The sequence below is a fragment of the Staurois parvus genome, unplaced genomic scaffold (assembly GCF_062004578.1).
Source record: "Staurois parvus isolate SC_StPar_1 unplaced genomic scaffold, SC_StPar_1.0 ptg000340l, whole genome shotgun sequence".
Lineage (NCBI taxonomy): Eukaryota > Metazoa > Chordata > Amphibia > Anura > Ranidae > Staurois > Staurois parvus.
Genome location: NW_028318136.1, coordinates 2,663,986 through 2,685,215, shown reverse-complemented (window position 1 = coordinate 2,685,215; position 21,230 = coordinate 2,663,986). Strand labels below are relative to the sequence as shown.

Genomic DNA, 21,230 nt, shown 5'->3' with positions numbered 1-21,230 from the left:
TTTAAGAGCAGGTGCCTTTCTATAGACTATTCCTGTGTTACTGAGGCTAGAATTCTAACTTTTCTTAAAATGGGCCAAAATCTATAAAAAAATCTTCTCAATTTCCTTATATTAAACATGGAACTCTTTAAAAGAGGTGTATTCCCTACTTCCTTCCTCTCCATTTTTCTATCCTTAAAAAATTCTTCTCTCTTCATTTTTTCTATCTTCAATTTTTTGTTGCCTATATCTTTTCTTTCAATTTTTTTTCTATAAATTTTCTATAAATTTACACTTTATTAATTTCTGTCTAATAGAATACTCAGAGTGTGCAATTCCTTCTTTTTTCTTTTTTTGCAATTCTGGCTAACTGTCCTCTAGAGATATTGTTTAACCAGATAGGGTAGCACAACTTACCATCGAGATATATCAATTTCTGTCAAGCTCTTTAAAATGAGTATTTGTATATATTTCTATATCTTTCCTAAAATTATTAACATTCAAAATTCTGATAATTATGTCAAACCACTAATTTTTTATTATCATTTAACTCTGTCAGAAAGGTTATTAGAGATTGCTCTGACCCCTTCCAAATAAAAAAGACATTATCTATAAAATTCTTATAGAAGAGCAAATTCTCCCTTCTTTTATTAAAAATATTAAATTCCTTCCTATTGAGCCATAAATATATTTACAAGATTCTGAGCAAAACTCGCTCCCATGGCTGCTCTTGTCTTCTGACTAGAAAAATCCTCCAATATACCAAAAATAATTATGTGTCAAAGGAAACTGTAATAACTCAATAATAAATTCCTTTTGTATCTCTTGGATATTTCTTCTTTTCTCAAAGGCCCATTTTACCATTTTCAGTGCTTCCTCATGCTTAATTATTGTACAAAGTGAGCACACATCTGTGGTAACTAGCCATACATCTTATAAACATATTTATGACCGAGTATGGGGTGGATATGGAATTTAATTTAATATGTATAATAGGTAAGGATGATGCCCCTAGGTCTGAGCAATAGAACATAATTTAGATATGGTGGTTAACAAAGATACTACAGCACTGGGTTCCTAGTAGCAGGAGCAGGGGCGGACTGACCATTTGGAAACTCGGGCACTGCCCGAGGGCCCGGGGTCAGTAGGGGGCCCCATGAGATGCCCCTGGTACCTTTTTCATAGTATTTTTTGAGTTTGGGCAAGGACACAGGGGCCCCATGATCCCCTATTGCCTGGGGGCCCCATGAGTTGTCAGTCCCCCCTGAGCAGGAGTAAGCGTGACTCCAGGTAAGGCCTAATACAGCGTTGTACCGTCTAGCAGTGGGAGCAGGCATAACTCTGTGCGTATGGTAGGAAGAAATTATGGTCGTGGGATGGGTCATGTGATTGGGAGAGGTTGCCTCACCTACGTGCAGCAAGAGTAGGTGAGACTTTTGTATTTGCAACTCATTACAATCAGATGATTGGAAGCGTGATTGGGAAAGGTAGCATCATGTTATTGGCACCAGATTGCCATGTTGTATGGTTGGAAGGGATTTCAAGCCATGTGAAGAGGAGTGACTGAGTAATTGAATAGATATAGGAAAGGATAAGCGGGAACTATCTTAATTTTTGGAGAAATGCGTCAGACGTGTATCCGTGGGTGTTGTACATACAAAAGAATATTATGCTGCAGTGAGCACTTATGAAGTGTTAATGTAATTGTATTTATTGTTTTTTTATATGCTTAATAAACGGATTATACTACATTTTTTCACCTTGACGTAATATATGAGACCATATTCAAATCTAAAAGAGGGATAAGAGTCATGGATTTTTGGATTACTAAAACCTTTCTGTGGTAGAATGGGGGATGTATGGAAAAGACGTGGATCCTTCAATCAGCTTCCAGGATTTATTGTCAAAGCTTGATTGAACAACTTAAAGTTGGAAGCTGATTGGTTTCTATGCACAGCTGCACCAGATTTTGCACTCTCCAGTTTTAGTAAATCAACCCCTTAATGTCTCGTGGACGATACTATTGTGGAAGATTGTAAAGAAGATACCATGGATTTAATACAGACTTTATTATGTCCTACGCTGTTTTGGACACTAATATACATTTATTGTTAATGTTGTAGTCAATTGTTTTGGGAGAAAAGATTAATTGGGGTGTTTGTGTGTATGAGTTCACTTGGAATAAACAATCATGTGTGAAGGAAATTTAAAAAAGGAAGTATTTTACCTAGGGCATGACTGGTTGGTTGATTGAATAGATTGATTGGTAATGAAGTTGATTCATCTTCTTTGTTTACCTCAATGTACATTAACTTTGCTAAGGGAAAGGTCTCTACTTTTTGGTGGAGGACTGGGAATATAGGGCTTGGCCTAGGGTAGGGAGTCTCCAAACTTTGTAAACATGGGCCAGTTTAGTGGGTCAAACTGTGGCCAGTGGGAGTAGAAAATGCCCCTGTGTCAGTGGAAGTAAACAATGCCTCAGGCTTGGAGGTCAGTGGTAGTAAATTAAAGAAGTAGTAAACCGCCACTAGCAGTAGCACATAATGAAAGACTTACCTGAAAACGAAGGCCTCTAGTGAAGAGCTGTCACAGCTCCCCAGGGTGGCCTTCTTACAGGGGCACTCTGATGGGCACATTAATGTGCCTATCAGAGTGCCCTTAATATAAATGTACCCATCAGAGTGCCCCTTAGCCTAAAATGTGCTCATCAGAGTGCCCCTTATTTTATGTTAAGGGGCACTCTGACGGACATCTTTTATGTTAAGGGGGCACAAATGGGCACATACAGTGAAAACAGGCTCCCTGATGGGCACATGTGATGGAAAGGGGCACTCTGATGGGGAAATATGATGGAAGGGGGTACTTTGAGTGTAAGGGGGCACTCTGATGGGAATGCCTGATGTAAGGTGGAACTGTGATGGGATACCTGATGTAAAGGGGCACTCTTATGGGCACACCTGATGAGATGGGAATACATGATGTAAAGTTGCACTCTAATGGCGACACCTAATGTAAGGGGGCACACTGATGGGCACACCCTATTCAGACCTCAGCCAGAAGAAAATTGTAGTGACTGGACTTCCTTGAATCTTAATTCAATACCCCTGCACTAAGGCAATGCATGTGCATTGTAGTGTGCCACAAGGTAGTGTGCAGGGGCGGACTGACAACTCATGGGGCCCCCGGGCAATAGGGGATCATGGGGCCCCTGTGTCCTTGCCCTAACTCAAAAAAGCCTATGAAAAAGGTACCAGGGGCATCTCACGGGGCCCCCTACTGACCCCGGGCCCTCGGGCAGTGCCCGAGTTTCCAAATGGTCAGTCCGCCCCTGGTAGTGTGTTTTGTTGCTCTGCAAACCAAGAAAAGGGTTGTGTGCTTTTTTGACACCTTAGAGTGTCTTGACTAAACACCGCATGCAAAACCAAAAAAAACCCCCAAAAAATAAGGGACACCATTCAAAAAGCAAAGAATGTGCTACACAGAGAGACCGCTTTCTATCACCTGACAACATACTCAGAATAACTGCTAAATATGCATTTACCAACCAGTAACTCTGATATCAAGGTATTTGGTAAAAGCTTTAACCTGTTCCTTCCTGGTGTACTCAGCCCCCCCCCCTCCAGCACTCAATGACTGCTATACACATTTGGGCACTCTGCAGTAGAATGGGAAATCTGCTTCTTCGCGGCTTGCTGCTATTACAACCTTCTGGCCCAGTTTTCCTCTTGTAACAGCTAAATATTGACTCTCTGTTACCGCCTTCCTGACAGGTCTACAAACAGGATTAGTAAGTAATTAACTCTTCCTGAAAGCAACATATGATACTCCTTGGGGAGCCCTGTAGTGTGTAGGACCAGCTCTAACACATTTAAATATAATGCTACCTATTTTCTTCCCTGTCAAAACATTCAGAGTCTCTTAGTTAAAAGGGTCAGTTTGTAAGCAGGGGCTAGTGATTGGCTATATGTTGGCGCCAAGAGTACAAGTCCCTTCACTACTCCTCTCCTTGCTAGAACAGTGACCCTCCTGCTGAGGCTGTACCCTCCACCATATTGTGCCCGACTCCATACCAAAGGGCTCTTTCTGGCATTCCCAGCCATTAACCTCTATATCCCCAAAGGAAGGAATGTCCACACATAAATAGAGCTGCTGCGCTTCACTGGTGGTACTTGAAAAATGGCACAAATATGCATATCACACCGACATACTATCCAGGGTCACGTGACAGTACATTGTCAATCACATTTAGTGGACCATCCACAGTAGTCACATGTGAAAGCATTGTGCAGTCATTAATGTAAGCATGAAACTGTCTTTCCCCACAGTACTCACAGGTATACGATCTCTGCAGTCACCTCTTCCATAGGTACACCTCTCCCAGGATCCCCCAGGGAAATAGCCTTACTCAGGGAACTCTTGACCTGGCCTAAAAGGCCTCTTGCAATCCGCCCTAGCCCCCACCTCCATAAGGATGAGGAAGTCTACAGTCAGCTCTTCTGGGTGCAGGTATCTCTCTCTCTCCGGCCTTCAGCCCTTTCCAGGGCCTCCACTTGCTGGTTAGATCTGCATAGGTGTGGGGTGTTTGGCTCTAATGCCCCAACTGCACTAAGGCTCATCCCAACCTAGCCTATATGTGGGCACTGATTCACCCCTCACATCACTACAGGAGGAGGACTCTCACTAAAAGGGACATAGCACCTGATGATACTATATTCTGTAACCAGACACTATTCTGGCATAGAACAACCGAGTGGCAGCCAAGCTAACTGCACCTGCCTACAATTTCATTAATAGACATTCCAAGTTTCAAAAGTCAAGGCAGCTGTGTGAACTATGCACTGTGTTCTCAGCTACACTCACCTGTAATTACAAGGCAGTCTCATTCTCTTTGTCAGATTATTATTTTATGTTACATTAATCTGAAAACGTTATAGACCCATTCCCTAATGAACAGCATAACACAATAGACTGCTAACCCTAAAGAACACCATAAATGTGAACCCGACACTTATTTTCTTTGTTTCTTGCCTAGGTGAGAATAACATCAGACCTGCTGCACATCAGATATTCCAGAAGGCATTGGATGAGAGTGGATCTATCAGTGTATCATCACAAAGGGAAAGAAGATGGTGCTGTGGGAGCCAGCATGCGTTCTTCGCTTATAGCAGCCCCCTTTCCCAAAAGGCTAGCAGGCCTACCAGTCCTCAGTTGCCCCCAGGTCTTATGCTATAGTGCCTGGCTACCATGCCTGGGCAGGTGGGAACTGAGCACAGTCAACAGCTACTTGTGGTTAGCAGACAGGTAGAGTGGTCAGTGGCAGTCTGGGTACAGGGCAGGCAGCATTCAGAGAGTAGACAGGATCAAATCCGTCAAAGTCCAATCCAAGGTCGATATCAGGGAATCCAAACTAGCTGGCAGGGCTCGGGTGAAGATGAAGGTCAAAGCACGAGAACAAGACAGATACAGGGAGCTTTAAGCGCATATTGCAAACAGTATAACAAGGACGAGACTGAGGGCTTGGCAGGCTTAAAACAAGATTGAACGTCACACTTAGAGGTCATCTAGCAACTAGTCAGACAGGAATAGTGCAATCAGCCAAAACCAGGATGCAGGAATGAGACCAGAAGCTACCATGGGTCAGAAGGGTTACATAGTCCCGACAATGAGTATGTTAATTAGGCATAACCCACCAAAAAAATAAGGGGTTAATAGTAAAATTATTCCCACAAAGTTGTGGGGGGAGTTACTCTTAAACCTAACCTAGGAAATACTAGTTCCTTATTAGGCCAGTGACATTACGGCAGCTGAGGATACCAACCTATAATCTCCTGTGTCGTTTGGCAATCACTAAAAAGCAGAATACTCTTTGGATCCTGCTCACTCAACTAATAAAGAGGACAAATGCTGTTTTGGGTTAACTGAGCTTCTTTTTGTCATTGATCGACAAAAGTTCATGGAGCAACACTCTTTCAAAGCGTATCTATGGTCAACATGTAAAATTGCACATTCATTTCCACATTACATTTCAATTATTTCTAGCCTAGTCCTATTACTTTGAACGATGTTGAAGTTTGTAAACTTACTTTATGTGGAGGAAGGGATCCCTCCATTTGCACTTTTGATACACAACATCAGATATACAATAATTATAATTAATAGCGAAATATATCATCCCATTGCAATACAATCCCAGGTCCACCAAGCGCGCTGCCCGTGGGTACCATGTACATTGGCCCATCTGGGGACACTCAGGGCGTCCACCCCCACATATCCATCACCTCCTCCATCCATATTCCCCCATGTCTAGCCAATATGAACTCTAATCATATCATATGCTTGGTGGACCTAGGATTGTATTGCAATGGAATTATATATTGTGTTATTAATTATGATTATTGTATAGTTTATTTAGTGCATACAATAGACAATACTGATGGCTCCCGAAGTAGTGGCTTATGTCCAAGAAATGCAGTGAGCAAAGAAGAATTAGTACATGTCAAGATAATATACATTATTGTCTATGATGTGATTTTCTAGAATTTTAATTAGAATTTTTTGTAGTAGTGTATACATTTTTTGTATTTTGTCTATTATGGATTACTAAATGATACGTTTTTATTGTAAATGTCATGCCTCCAAGGTCCCATCTTAGGCTATTTTTATGTTCTACATACACTGCTACATACACAAAAAATGAAAGGAACACTTTGAAAAACATCAGATCTCAAATGGGAAAAATATCATGCTGGATATCCATACTGATATGGACTGGGTAATGTGTTAGGAATGTAATGATGCCTCATCGTTTGATGGAAATAAAAATTATTAACCTACAGAGGACTGAATTCAAAGACACCCCAAAAATCAAAGTGAAAAAATGATGCAGCAGGCTAGTTCATTATGCTGAAATTTCATTGCAGCAACTCAAAATGGTCCTCAGTAGTTTGTATGGCCCCCACGTGCTTGTATGCATGCCTGACAACGTCAGTGCATGCTCCTAATGAGAGGACGGATGGTGTCCTGGGGTATTTCCTCCCAGATCTGGAACAGGGCATCATTGAGCTCCTGGACAGTTTGAGGTGCAGCCTGGTGGCGTCGAATTAACTGAAACATGATATTTCAGAGGTGGGGGCCATTCAATGGTATCAATTCTTTCATCCTCCGGGAACTGCCTGCATAAACTCGTCACATGAGGCCCGGCATTGTCATGCACCAGGAGGAACCCACTGCACCAGCATAGGGTCTGACAATGGGTCCAAGGATTTCAACACGATACTTAATGGCAGGCAGGGTGCATTGTCTAGCCTGTAGAGGTCTATGTGTTCCTCCATGGATATGCCTCCCCAGACCATCAGTGACCCACCACCAAAAGGATCATGCTGAACGTTGTTACATGTAGCATAACGTTCTCCACGGCTTCTCCAGACCCTTTCACATCTGTCACATGTGTTCAGGGTGAACCTGCTCTCATCTGTTAAAACCGCAGGGCGCCAGTGGCGTACCTGCCAATTCTGGTGTTCAATGGCAAATGCCAATTGAGCTCTATGGTGCCGAGCAGTGAGCACAGGTCCCACTAGAGGACGTTGGACCCTCATGCCGCCCTCATGAAGTCTGTTTCTGATTGTTTGGTCAGAGACATTCACATCAGTGGCCTGCTGGAGGTCATTTTGTAGGGCTCTGGTAGTGCTCATCCTGTTCTTCTTTGCACAAAGGAGCAGATACCGGTCCTGCTGATGGGTTAAGGACCTTCCATGGCCCTGTCCAGCTCTCCTAGAGTAACTGCCTGTCTCCTGGAATTTCCTCCATGCTCTTGAGACTGTGCTGCGAGACACAGCAAACCTTCTGGCAATGGCACGTATTGATGTGCCATCCTGGAGGAGTTGGACTGCCTGTGCAACCTCTGTAGGGTCATGTTATAGCCTCATGCTACTAGTAGTGATACTGACCCTAGCCAAATGCAAAACTAGTGAAAAACAGTCAGAAAAAATGAGTAGGGAAAAAAATGTCAGCGGCCTCCACCTGTAAAACCATTTCTGTTTTGGGGGTCGTCTCATTGTTGCCCATCTAGTGCACCTGTTGTTAATTCAATTAACACCAAAGCAGCTGAAACTGATTAACAACCCCCTCTGCTACTTAACTGACCAGATCAATGTCCCAGGAGTTTAATTGACTTGATGCTATACTCTGATTAATATGTGTTCCTTTTTTGAGCAGTGTATATTGGGTACTAAACCTGTTATTATGCGCAAAATGACCTTTGAAATGAGGGTCAACAATTAAGGTGAGTGGACTCCTTCTGAGGTTCGGTGGAGGTCCTGCTCTGTAAAAGAATACACTTTTCCTTGCATATATTGGAAAGATTGCAATTTGATGGATGATTATCACAGATGGACATAACTGATGTTATTTGATGTTTTGTCATTCACTTGTAGTGACATATTCATATCGTTTTGTGGTTATGTATACAATCTATTTAAATTCAAGCACTTATTGTGGGTATTGATTGTTATTACAATGCTGATATTATACAATGAAAGTTTATGCTGTGACCTTAGATTTCCTTAAGGCCAAGTTTTGGGAGAAGATGAAAAGGTGTTTATGCAGAGCACATGGGTGAGGCAAGCACTGGAAGGCTGCACAAAATCACACAGATATATAACTGCAGATTCAGAAAATGTGACATTTCATTCAGTTCTATTGGCCATTGTGGATTGTGACACACCACATGCAGTTCAGCAGTATGAACTGCGATGATAGGGAACAAGGCATTTTGCCTTAAATGGGCCCTAAAACTCTAAGGCACAGGCACAGATATTAACAAATAGACATGTTAAAAGAATACAATACAACACAAAATAATAGAATAGAAAAGAATAGCATAGAATAGAAAAGAATAAACAAAAGAATATAATAGCATAAAAAGAATATAACCATATTTTGAAATCTGAATTTTGAATATAATAAATTAGAATTCGACTGCCAATTCAAATTTGGTTGAATTGAATTCAAATCAAATGGAATTCCGAAAACAAATTAAACAAATTTTATTAAACAAAACAAATTTTCATTTGCACATGTCTATGAACAAATTCTATACCTGTCAACTTCTGCCTTCCCAAGAGGTGATCTTAATTACTGTGACATAACATTTGGCTTCCTCTCATTAACCCCTTTCCACTTGCCAACCCGCTATGGCCCTTTAACTGGGTTTTAAGGCTAGGGGCTAGGATGGATTTCCCGATCCAGTGACCGGCTGTGATTGGCTGTCACAGTGGTCACATGATCGGGTGGCTGTCCTGCTGGCTTCCGATCATAACTAGAGACTGTGTTGGAAGCTTGCAATGAGCACAATCCCAGCACAGAAAACTCAGCCTCCATGGACTCATACAGTATGTGCCATGTAGGTGTTAAGGCTCACCCGTCTTGCCAGTGCACATATGAGTTAGATGGTTGGCAAAAGGTTGGCATACTGTTCATTGCAAAAAATCTCCGGGTCAGCTATCCCCATCTGGTCCAATTAGACTATTTGTCAGAGTTTCTTCAAATGACAGCTGTAGTCAAATCTGTCAAAGCTTTGCTCACCAGGGCAGAGGACTGTGGATACTGTAGGCATGACAATGGTCACACAAATGTCTATTGAGTAGTTACAGGGTATGTAAAGGGTTCAGCTTCTCCTAGAACTCCATGGCGTCAGTGGGCCCAGTTATCAGTTCTGTTCTTTTTTATTTCCCAGATGACAGTCACATTTTTGTACAAAATAAAGCAATGCTGGTCTTTCATTCACATCCCTGCCATTCTGCCAACTGCGGCTCTAGAAGAGTAATTAGGCGTACCGTGCGCATAGACAGGAAGGTTGTTGGAAGTTCAGGCACAATCCAACCGCCTCCAGGCAAAGCTATCTTCAGACTTTTCTATATACATATATGCTTGGCACATTTAGAGCTTTTGAGAAGGGTGGAGGAAGGAATAACGTACAGCTCTGGTGCAGTTGGGCTAATTTTCACAGCATGGGCAACCTTTATTGGCTGGCCATGGTCATATCACCATTGCATCAGTTGCATGCAACTTCCTTGCTAGGGCTGTCTATGAGTGGGTGGTGTGGAGGATGGGATCCCTCTGGTTGCAATTTTGATACACAACATCAGGTATGGGGGAGCACTTTACTGGGGGAAGGGGGAAGGGGGTAGGTCTGCTATTAGAAACCATGGGGCCCTATACAGCCAACACGACAGCCCCCCCCCCCAAAAAAAAAAAAACAATAAACACAGCTTGCTATGCTTCAGTTAAGAATGAACACAGTTGGTGATCAGTACAGATCACTCATTGTGGTCATTCAGTAAAGGGAGAGGCTGGTAAATATGACATAATGATCAGACCCTTCCCCCATTCTCCATCCTGAAGGATCCTATTGTGTGATAGAAGGGAGTGGGGGAGCACAGGGGGGGGGGGGCCTGGGCAGCAGGGAAAAACATATGGTGCACAGGGAGGGTGACCAGTGCATATATCAATTACTGGAGCCGATCCCCTATATGGCCTGCAGCAGGTGAAAAGGGGAGGAGAAAAAGCCAAATGCTGCAAAGAGAGCCATACAGAGGATCGATTCCAATAGTTGCTCAATCCCACTGCGCCAAACACCTTCCCTGTACAGGAGGACTGGTGGTACCTTCTTAGCCATGGCCCTAGAAGGGGAAGTCTTTATATTGGAGGAACTGTGGAAATGTAACAGAGGTTTTATTTTCCTCTGAAACAATACACAGTACCGTTCCTGACATTGCTTTCATTTCCTTATTACCTTAGAAGGATAGAACTGAGTGGCGAAATAATAGCCATAGCAGCCAACGCAGCTGCTATAGGGCCTAGGGGTGCAGGGGGCCCCACTAAGGGGGCTGCTGAAGCGATTTAAATGTAGAAAATATACATGCAGTTATGCATGATATCCATCATTGTATCATTAAAGCGGTATTAAACACAAACCAAAAATATAACATATTAACACATTGCAACCTTTATGACTTTAAGCTGGCCATATACAGCTGGAATTTTGGGTAATTCATGCAATTCAAGTAGTGGATGTTTCTGGAGCCAGGTGGAAAAAAGTCAGCTGTAGTCTCTGCTTGGGTACTTTCACAGCCATACAATAATTGGCAGTGGGTGATTAGTCCATCCTTGCCGTAAGTGTGGATGTCGAAATCCATGGATTTCTTTACATAAATGGGTGGCACAGTGGCTTAGTGGTTAGCACGTCTGCGTTGCAGTAAATGGGTCATGGGTTCGATTCCCGACCATGGCGCCTCCTGCATGGAGTTTGCATGTTCTCCCTGTGCTTGCGTGGGTTTCCTTCGGGTACTCTGGTTTCCTCCAACACTCCAAAGACATGCTGGTAGGTTAATTGGATCCTGTCTAAATTGGCCCTAGTATGTGTATGTATGAATGTAAGTTAGGGACCTTAGATTGTACGCCCCTTGAGGGTTAGGGACTGATGTGAATGTTCAATATATATGTGTAAAGCGCTGCGTAAATTGACAGCGCTATATAAGTACCTTAAATAAATAAATGGCCAGCTTTACTGGTGATACACCAAGAAGAGAGAATAGAGGTTCCATAGTAGAAATTTGGGGAAGCAATCTCACCCATCCCACGTACAGAGCATATGGAATCACTCTTTAGAATAATACATAAAACTCAGATTAAAGCAACTCTGAAGTGTTAAATGCATTCCTAATCAAGTGCTGTCTTTCTTCAGTGTACCTTACTGATAATCCCACATGTGCACTCTTGATGTGGGCCAGGATCCTGGAGCCCAATTATCATAGGATCAGCCCAGAATGTAGGCATGGTGCAAAGGCAGCAGTAAGACCGATGACATATGCCAGGCAAAGCATTGCATTTTTCTTGAGAAGAACCTTTCATATCAACGGATAATACACAACAATAGAAAAATATTAATTAGGGTTTAAAGTTCTGCTTGAAAGATGAGTGGCCTGCAGACTTATTAAGGTTTTGGCTGGTCTCATCTGCCCTATTAGCAGTCTGCTCTAATAACACATTCTTTCTGTTTACTTGGATGAAAATCTATGCTTGTATCATAATTAATTGGCTCTTTTACAGGTCCAGGACATGTTCAGATGAGTGCTTCCAAAGGATGCTTTCACACATAACAGAATGTTAAGTGACAGCAGACAACCCTTTAGAGCACATTCTTTGATCATTGACCCTTGCCCTATTGTACTGCTGTCTGAACACTCAATCAAAATATTACACAGGCACAATCATTTTTTTCTAACTCGCAGGTGGATAATAGCACCATAAGGAGTGGAATAATACTACAGATGCCTGTAGGCACACAACCTCTGCACATTGGCTTAAAATAAACGAGTTTAGCGTTTTGCCTGCAGAAGCACCTAATGCTATCCTATGTGTTCATGCACATTAGACAGTCTAGAGGCGTTTTATCAGCTCAGCGTTTAGAGGCATAAAAAAAACTTTCTGTTTTGCATTTTTAAGGGTGTTCTTCTGGCAGAAAAAAATGCTAAACATTCCTAAACACTGCTAAACCCTGCTAAGTGCTCCCAAACATTAGTACAAAAAATGGTTGAAATTTGTGTTTTTTTCTGCCAAGAGCACTGCTGTTTTTTTTAAACAAGTGTGCATGGACCATGAAAGAGGAAGTCCAATTATAGATGAATCAGAGTGACTCGCGAGCCACAGGTATGATAATTACTAGAGGATCGCAAACATGAAACACATAACTACAACTGTGTTAGAAATATCTACAAATATATGTTGCGCTCCTAAATACTTCTCAATAAATAATTAAATTATTACCATTAAATTAATTCAAATTATGATACAAATAACTAATAAAAGTGTATAAATACCAAAAAATATTTAAATAGATAATTTCAACTAATCAATCTCCTCCAAATAAATATCAAAATAATTCCACATAAAATACTCCTCTGAAAAAATATTTTGCCAAGTGCTCATAAATCATTAGTGGCATGATGTACTTACTAATACCCTCAATTTCATTTATATTCATAATACCCTCATTTAACAAAAATAATAAACCAACTAATAACACTCAACTAAAACGCATTTAAATGATCCCCATAAACAAAAATAACCAAATGCTCATAAATAACTAGTAGTGATTAGTATGAATCCAAACATCATCAAAATAATAGTCCCATTGAATAAACAATTGTTTGTATATAGTGACTTGGTGCTTGTTGTTCCTCAATTTGTGACTTTTGTGAATCCTTCAAATAGTGAAGATGTGCGCTCACCTCCTTTGATGCCTGCAATTAGGCTATACACGCTTTCGGTTCACTTTCCCTGGAACCTGCTGGACATATACTTTTGCTGGTAAAATTGGGAGATCCTTCCTTTAGGAGTAATGGATGTATCCTCTGGTGGCTGATTATCTCCCAACTAAGTCTAAATAGACTCCCACTCATATTCTAAGACTATTCTTTCTACCCTGTAAAAGAAAAGATGCTTATACATACCTATTCTGAAGCCGTTCCAGTCTGGTCACTTGACTGGCTTTCAGCACTGGCTTCAGTGTAGAGTAGAGATCTCTGACCATAGCTGCAGAGTCTAGGGATGGCATCACCCATTGACCTACTATGGGACATCCATTGTCAGCTGTTGTTGTCCTCTACACTGAAGCTGGTCATGTGACCCGAACTGGAGCTGCCTCAGCATAGGTAAGTATAGGCATCTTTCCTTTTACAGGGTAGATAGAATATTCTTGAAATAAAATTTTTAGTAAGCATGTATTTTGAGCTGTTACTGCAATATTTCATGTAATAAAATCCCCACCGGATCCCTCTGTCTTCTGATTACAGCTGGCTGTGTGGATTAAAGAAAATCTCACACCAGAAATGAAAAAGGTTTGTTGACTTCAACTGGGGACACAATTCACGGAGAATGTGTCCCCATTAAAATGTAATTTTTATTTCTGGCAGTGCTGTCTGCTGCTCCACACATGACAAAAGCCCAAATTATGGATATTCGTATGGTAAATGAGACATCTGAAGGCACACTACCCTCACTGCTCTTCAGCTCTCCTTGCTATTTGTTCCTTCTCTGCTCCCTTTGTACTGTGAAAAGACTGAGCCCAAAATTTTCTACAACTGGTAGCTAGTCCAGGAATTACTATTAGGGATGAACTTTGGCTTGGTTCTGTCACCAAATATGTCCATATGAAATCAATATCAGGTCAGGTCAATGATGTCTTGAGCATCCCGGTTCCTTTGTGTTCATGTAGCTGCAGGGTGGGGGATGTCCCGGGCACAGCATTTTGGCCCAAAAAGGACAGCTGCCTTCCAGGTTTGGCCAAACCCAAGTTTATACCAAACCAAAGTTTATCACTAAATATTACAATAATGGAAAGTGATCAACTGTGGGTCTGTGGGCAGAAAAGTATGCTGCCCATGTGGAAGGGGCCTAACTTTGACCTCATTATTAGACTATTTCAACAAAAATCTTCCTAAAAGACTATATTACAATTAATATATTGTAAGCACTATTTACCTCTAAGTGCCTCCCTTGTTCAAAATTTCCAGGAGTGCTGCTAGGAACCACCATCTTGGATGTAATGTCAGCAGACTCAGATCTGTCACTCAAATGACATACTAGTATGCCCCTCCACTTCCCTTGCAGCTACACAAAACATTTTAATGGAGGTATGGGGGAGGGCTGGAGGAGTTGGGCAAGCTCAGAGAATAATTAGACACTCCAATAAGAGGATTTTTGATGTCCAAGGAAGGAGGGGCTATGCTTAGTAGTTGATTCCCCTGAAGTAGTTGAATTTTCTACCAAGTTTAAAGGCGGATTGCAAGTGAATAAAAACCTACAGAATGGAAAAACTCTGCAAGTAAGCATTTAAAATACTTGACCTTTGTGTGCTTTTACTTTACTTACTTTTTTAAGTTGGTGACAGCGTCTCTCTAAAGTATACTTCATAAATAAGATGGTTAGGTACCACTGCTATTTAATTGGTGCCTGCTCACCTGGTTAGTTTTCTTGTTAGATGTCTTAGTCATTTTGTTTTATTTTCCTTCTGCCATCATTCCATTTTTCCACCGACTGGTATAAAAATATGGATAATCCCTTCCATTCCTTGGTCTTTCCCCCACTTATCCACTCTATCCCCTGACCCCCTTTCAAGTCCCATACCCCCCATACCGACCCTCTCTATTATGTTTATAATAAAAGCTCAGGAGAAGTTCCGGGAACAACTACTGCTCTTTGAAGGTGATTGACATCATGTTGAATGCCATAGGATAGCTGTTCTGATGAATACTTATTCAGCTATAAATTGCCCAAATATGAATTTAATTGCTACGGAACACTTTTCACCTTCCATTATAACTATTGTACACTTTATGCCTTTTGTTCGATGTTTTGAACTTTTCCTTGAACTAAATAAAACATGTTTAAAAACATTTCTTAATGTATGTAAATTATGCGCTGATCCCCTTACTGAGAACCTAGTCCCATCTCTTGCACCTCACTATTGGTTTACTGCTGTGACAGGTGGCCTCACTGGCAAATAAAGAGCCACAGAAGAGAGTATGGCCAGGTTATTGACTTGGAAAGTTGGTCAAGACTTACATACCAGATTACCGCAGCAACATGCCAGTGGCTCTTAATCATCTCTCACATTTAAGTAGGGGTGGAGCAGAGTTATAAATAGTTCTTTCTCAGTGACCACAATGTGCTGCAGGCTAACTTTTTGGGCAGGGTTAGGGACCCAAGGCCTGCTGAGATGGACTATTGAAGTAAGCCCCAATTGTAAATCATCATATTTGGCAAATAACAAATCTATGCCGGAAGGGGGTGCATGTCCCTACACACCATCTGGCCAATTGATAAATCTAAAATATAACCTTTATTCAGATATATATAAAATGTATGCTAAGCTTTAATCAATGCCTATTGGAGTGGATATATCTTAATAAAGGTTATATTTTAGATTCATCAATTGGCCAGCATAAATTAGAAATGAGATGGACCCAAATATGAAAATGGCTGCACTATAGGCAGCATTTGAAAATTTTTCCTGCGAAAGGTTAAAGATTGATCAAAGTATTTTTCATTTTAATGTGCATAGGAAATTCAGACATAAAAAGCCTAAATACAGCTAAAAAATGTGCATATAGTATGTAGATAAACAAAAGCTTATTATGGCTAATGCATGGGCAGCTTGTGGTTTAAAGGATAAATCCTTGGGCAAAATGGCATAGTATTACAGTAGTGCAAAAGATAAATACATACCTTGTTGGCATATGTCATTGCTAACAGGTGCAGGTGACCACTCTGGACCTGCATAAAACCTAGTTATACATTGTACATTGATTGTGGTACTTACACAGTTTCATCATTCTGGAACTCCAATTCTCCATAAGCATCTTCAAAGTCAATACCTCCTCCCCGAGCTGTGCCCTCTACTGTCCGATATGGTATGATCACAGTCCCTCTTGCCCCAGAGTTCCTCACCACTCGTACCTCCAGCACCCCAACACTTTCACTGACACGAACCAATTTCTCCTCAAAAGTAAATATTCCAGCATGATCATCATCCAGAATAGTCACCGTAGCAATGAGTGGTGAGACCAAACGTGCCTTGGGGCGTCCTTCCCCATCTGGTTCAAACATTCCTTCTGCATCTCCCACCCTCAAGTTCATTAGACGTACAAAGAAATGTTCATCTTCCTCAAAGATGTCATCATCAATTATACCAATTTTAATCTCTTTTTGGGTCTCGCCAGGTTTAAAAATCAGTGTTCCTTCACTATATTCATAGTCTGAACCAGCATTGGCTGAACCATCCTCTGTCTTGTAGTCCACATAGAAAGTACTTGTGCCATCTCCTCCTTGGCAGGCAACATTAAGTGTAACAAAGCCACAGTTCTCTAGACACTGGTAATTGCAGGGCTGGAAGAAGATCTTGCTTGTGTTTTCTTCCCCAGATTCAGAAGTCACCTCCTGTAGGTTAGCTGGCTTCTTGCTATGATCAGCTGCATGTTTCTTCAGCACGTTGCCTGCCCCAATCATCATACGTGTGGCTTGAATACGGTAGAATGCTCTGCTCTTTTGTTGGTGCAACAAGGCATAGTAATTGGCCATTTCAACCAGCTGATCCAATTCGCGCTCAGGGTACTTCTGCTTTAGTTCTTTTAGAATGCGGATCACCTCTTTACGGCTTTCATCAAGTTCCTTGGCTTCAGCAGCAGCAGCAGCTGCACTGTCTTGGTCTATTGGGTCCTTAATTTCTGGTGCCACCACTGCCCCAGACCCCAGTTTTCCATCCATCTCAATGCTTTTGGGAAATTCACCCTCTGTTTCAATAATGATACCTCTTCTCTTATCTGCTCTGTATCTCTTGTAAACATATTTGTAGAAGAGAAGTCGCTTGTCTGCAATCCAGGCAAAGACTACACAGGCTGGAAAAAATAATAGAGTGACCAGTCCCTCCCAGACCTGAACACAATTTGGGGAAATAACAGCAAGAATGAGATACAGCCATATGTAGGCAAAGATGCTCCAGGTGGCAGTGACAAAAAAAACTCTTGGGTGCTTGATTTTTCTTGTTTCACCATTGGGTATGACATAGACACAAATGGCGATAATGACAAACATATTAAAGGCAGCAGAACCCACAATTGTTCCTGGTCCTAGATCTCCAGCCTGGAAATTGTGTCCACACACTTCAATGACAGAAAGAAGGATTTCTGGAGCAGAGGAACCTAGAGCCATCAGGGTTAGATTAGAAACTGTTTCATTCCATATTCGGACAGTGGCCACACTGGTTTCCCCATTTGGCTTGGTAAGAGTAATCTCCTTCTCTTGAGAGGTAATAACTTCAATGGATGCCATGAATCGGTCAGCAATGATGGAAACTCCCAGGAAGAGGTAAAGCATGGCTACAAAATAAACAACAGCACGAGCAGCTTTGTCTCCTGTTGATGGATTGTGAGGGCTCCAGACTGGAAGCAAGATACCTGGCTCACACTTTTCTTTCCCAGTTTGTTTACAGGTTCCATTTTCTGATTCTTCTGATGAGGCGAAAGCCAAGACATAGACCATTAGAACAAACCCAACTTTCAGGAGATATGCCATGGTTGATCTTTCTCATGTGATAGTCCTCAAGAAGATGGTGGTTTTATGCAAGCTTTGGAAAAAAATCCCTGTTTGAAAAAAAAATAAAATAATTAAAAACAGTCTGCAAACCAAGATGAAACATGTATTATAATGTTTTCAATCATACACTTATACTGACTGAGTGATTCTGAGGAAATAGTTATAAATCTGTTCCTTGTCCTAGAATCACCTACATTATATATTCTACCAACTAACCTATATCAAGCCCTGTAAAATGGACTTCAATTAAAAATATGGTAGTAAAAGACAGTATCAAGTAAAGAAGAAAGGACAATAATTTTCCAAAGAATTGCAAAATAATGACGGGAGATTGAGATCAAATTGTCCATTTATGCTATATTCTTTATTCTTTTCCAATGCTTTTTGGTATGGTATTTTACCATTTCTACATTTGTGGATAAAGTGAATTGGTAGCCAGGCTAAGGACATTGCCAGGCTGTGGAGCAATTCATAGTCAAGGTATTTAAGTCACTCATTTTTTCTCTCTCACCTGCTCAACTTACCTTGCTCCCTCTCCCAGGGCTCATGGTTTGTGTCTACATTATAATTTAGAAGGCTGGAAGACTGCCGAGTCTCTTTGCTGGGAGAGGGGAGGGGAGCAGGGTGAGCTCTTGAGAGAACAAATTGAATGACTTCAGTGCTTAGAAAGTTGAGGATGAATTTCTCCACAGTGGCTGTAGCTGCAGAGGTAAGTGAAGGCTTGCTGTAAAGTTTATTTACTACTAAGAAAAATGTAAAACAAAAATGTCCATGGCCTTGCCAAAGGGGGAAGGCCCAACTCTCCAGCCATTTTATGAGCAAAAAGCACCTATTTCGATAGCCTGTGACCCATTCACAGATTTACTTTAAAGGGTCATGCTGACTATGTTTTATGGTCAACATGGGCCATGGTCTGGGGTGACAGGGGTTCTCGGGCTATACATAACCACCCACACATCTTGTCACTGATTGTTAGTAAAACATTGTAGTGTTTCATACAAGATTCAATACTGACACCTTGCTTGCCAGTGCAATAAAACTGTGTCCTAATAGTGGCTTTCCCTGCACAATTAATATTTACATTTTCCCCTCCCTGGGTGTATAAAATTTTAAATTGAACTACTAGTAGAGTAGGGTGACTCTAGTCTAGTTTTAGGGGTTGGTCATAATGAAGTAAAAATGCCACGGTTATATACAGTTTATAATGCGCAAGGATTTCTGTTTGGTTGCTGTGGATTACTATACTTTGCAGACCATCACTGCTATTTTCACTTCCTTGCTGAATAAGGCCATCTATTCCTAGTGATGTCTGAGTAAAAGCTTCAGGAGGGAAATCAATACTTTTTGCTTTCTACTACCTATATTCTTATAGACTGAAATCTATAATAAACAAACAGTCAGGCATTCTATTCTTAACAGAATGACAACTCAGACCAATTTCATGATATTCTCACTTCCTCTGGTATTTTATACAGAACAATGTTCAAATGGAAGACGATCCTGCATTTAATAAGGCACTGAAAAGATCAATGATGAAATGCAAAGCTCAGTAATCTCAAGCAAGCAATTAGCAGACCTCCCAACCTTCTGATGTGGGAAAGAGGGACAATTTTAGCACAAATTATTTAGGAATGGGACATATCCTTGCCACACTGCTAGTCAGGCTGACTGTGAAAAAATTAATTACTTTGTAATAATATTCAGTTTAACCCTTTGATGATATATTACCATTTTCATATCCTGTTCAAATCCTAGCATTTGACAATTAACAGTGCAATAAAGACAGATATAAAGTTTAGCCCATTAACACGTTTGATAATGTATTAGTTCATTCACTTATACAGGTCTCTACAAGAGAACATAAAGAGGGGCTTAGGAGAAAGGAGGGACAGGTTTTTTTCCCAAAAGAGGAATAGTTGGGAGTTACAAATCAGGCTGATCTAAGTACAGTTACCTAAACTCTGACTGAATGCAATTGATTATGACATTTCAGTAACCATCATTACTCCATGCATTGCCTTTATGAAGCAACACTAAATAATTAACAGGATATATATGTCCCAAAACTATATAGTAAATCTTTCAAATCTGATAGTGATATATAGGTGACTATGTTTCGCTAACAAACATCTCATGAACTGCATCTGCTTATGCTAATGGAAACACTCCATCAAATATATCAAGTCACGCCAAATACAGGGTTCTTGCTATCAACCCATTTGCTCTTGAAAGGATAGCTTTTCTTTTGTGAAGTAATCCTTTAATGTAACTCTACATTATAAACATCCTCCTCATAGGAATGAATAAAGGAAGTAAGGGAGCAGGTTGGATAGCTACAGTAGCTGTGTGGCTCCTCATGGGTGGGACAATATAGTGGAAAAAATGCCAAACCTTCTACTATATACCTGTCTACACTCCTGTGCCAGTTCTACATTGTACCACATCACAAAAACAGCTAAAATCGGGATCCCCGGGCAGAGAAAAAATGTATATAAATTGTCTATAGATGATGCCGACTCACCCAGAAGTTTATGGTGGTGCTCTCAGGACCAAACGCATATAGTGGGAAAAATGCCAGTGGGTAGAGCTCCCCTGGAAAAGAAGTCCTCAGGAGAACAGTCTGCGGCTAAAACATCATGTTTATTGACATTGTAATAACAAACGACACACAGTTAGAGCACCCTCCACCTACAAGTATCAGGAGGAGGGTGCTCTAACTGTGTGTCATTTGTTATTACAATGTCAATAAACATGATGTTTTAGCCACATGACTGTTCTCCTGAGGACTTTTTTTCCAGGGGAGCTCTACCCACTGGCATTTTTCCCACTATATGCGTTTGGTCCTGAGAGCGCCACCTTCAACTTCTGGGTGAGTCGGCATCATCTATAGACAATTTATATACATTTTTTCTGTGCCCTGGGATCCTGATTTTAGCTGTTTTTGTGATGTGGTACAATGTAGAACTGGCAGGAGTGTAGACAGGTATATAGTAGAAGGTCTGGAAAGGCGGTGATGGGGGAGGGAGGCACTTAAAGGATAACTGTATGTAAGTACAAGTGTTTTGGATCATTGTTTTTAAAGTGGTTGTAAGGGCAGA

General features: G+C 41.1%; 1 protein-coding gene across 2 annotated transcripts in view; it reads right to left on the bottom strand.

The window, feature by feature from the left end:
• The window catches only part of SLC8A2 (solute carrier family 8 member A2), a 298,189-nt gene that overhangs the window by 177,143 nt on the left and 99,816 nt on the right, over window positions 1–21,230 (bottom strand). For both annotated transcript variants that reach the window (XM_089684241.1, XM_089684240.1), the window contains exon 2: window positions 16,361–18,179. In XM_089684241.1, coding sequence (XP_089540367.1) covers window positions 16,361–18,111 — 1,751 coding nt within the window. In that variant the 5' untranslated portion in view covers window positions 18,112–18,179. The remainder of the gene's footprint in view (window positions 1–16,360; window positions 18,180–21,230) is intronic.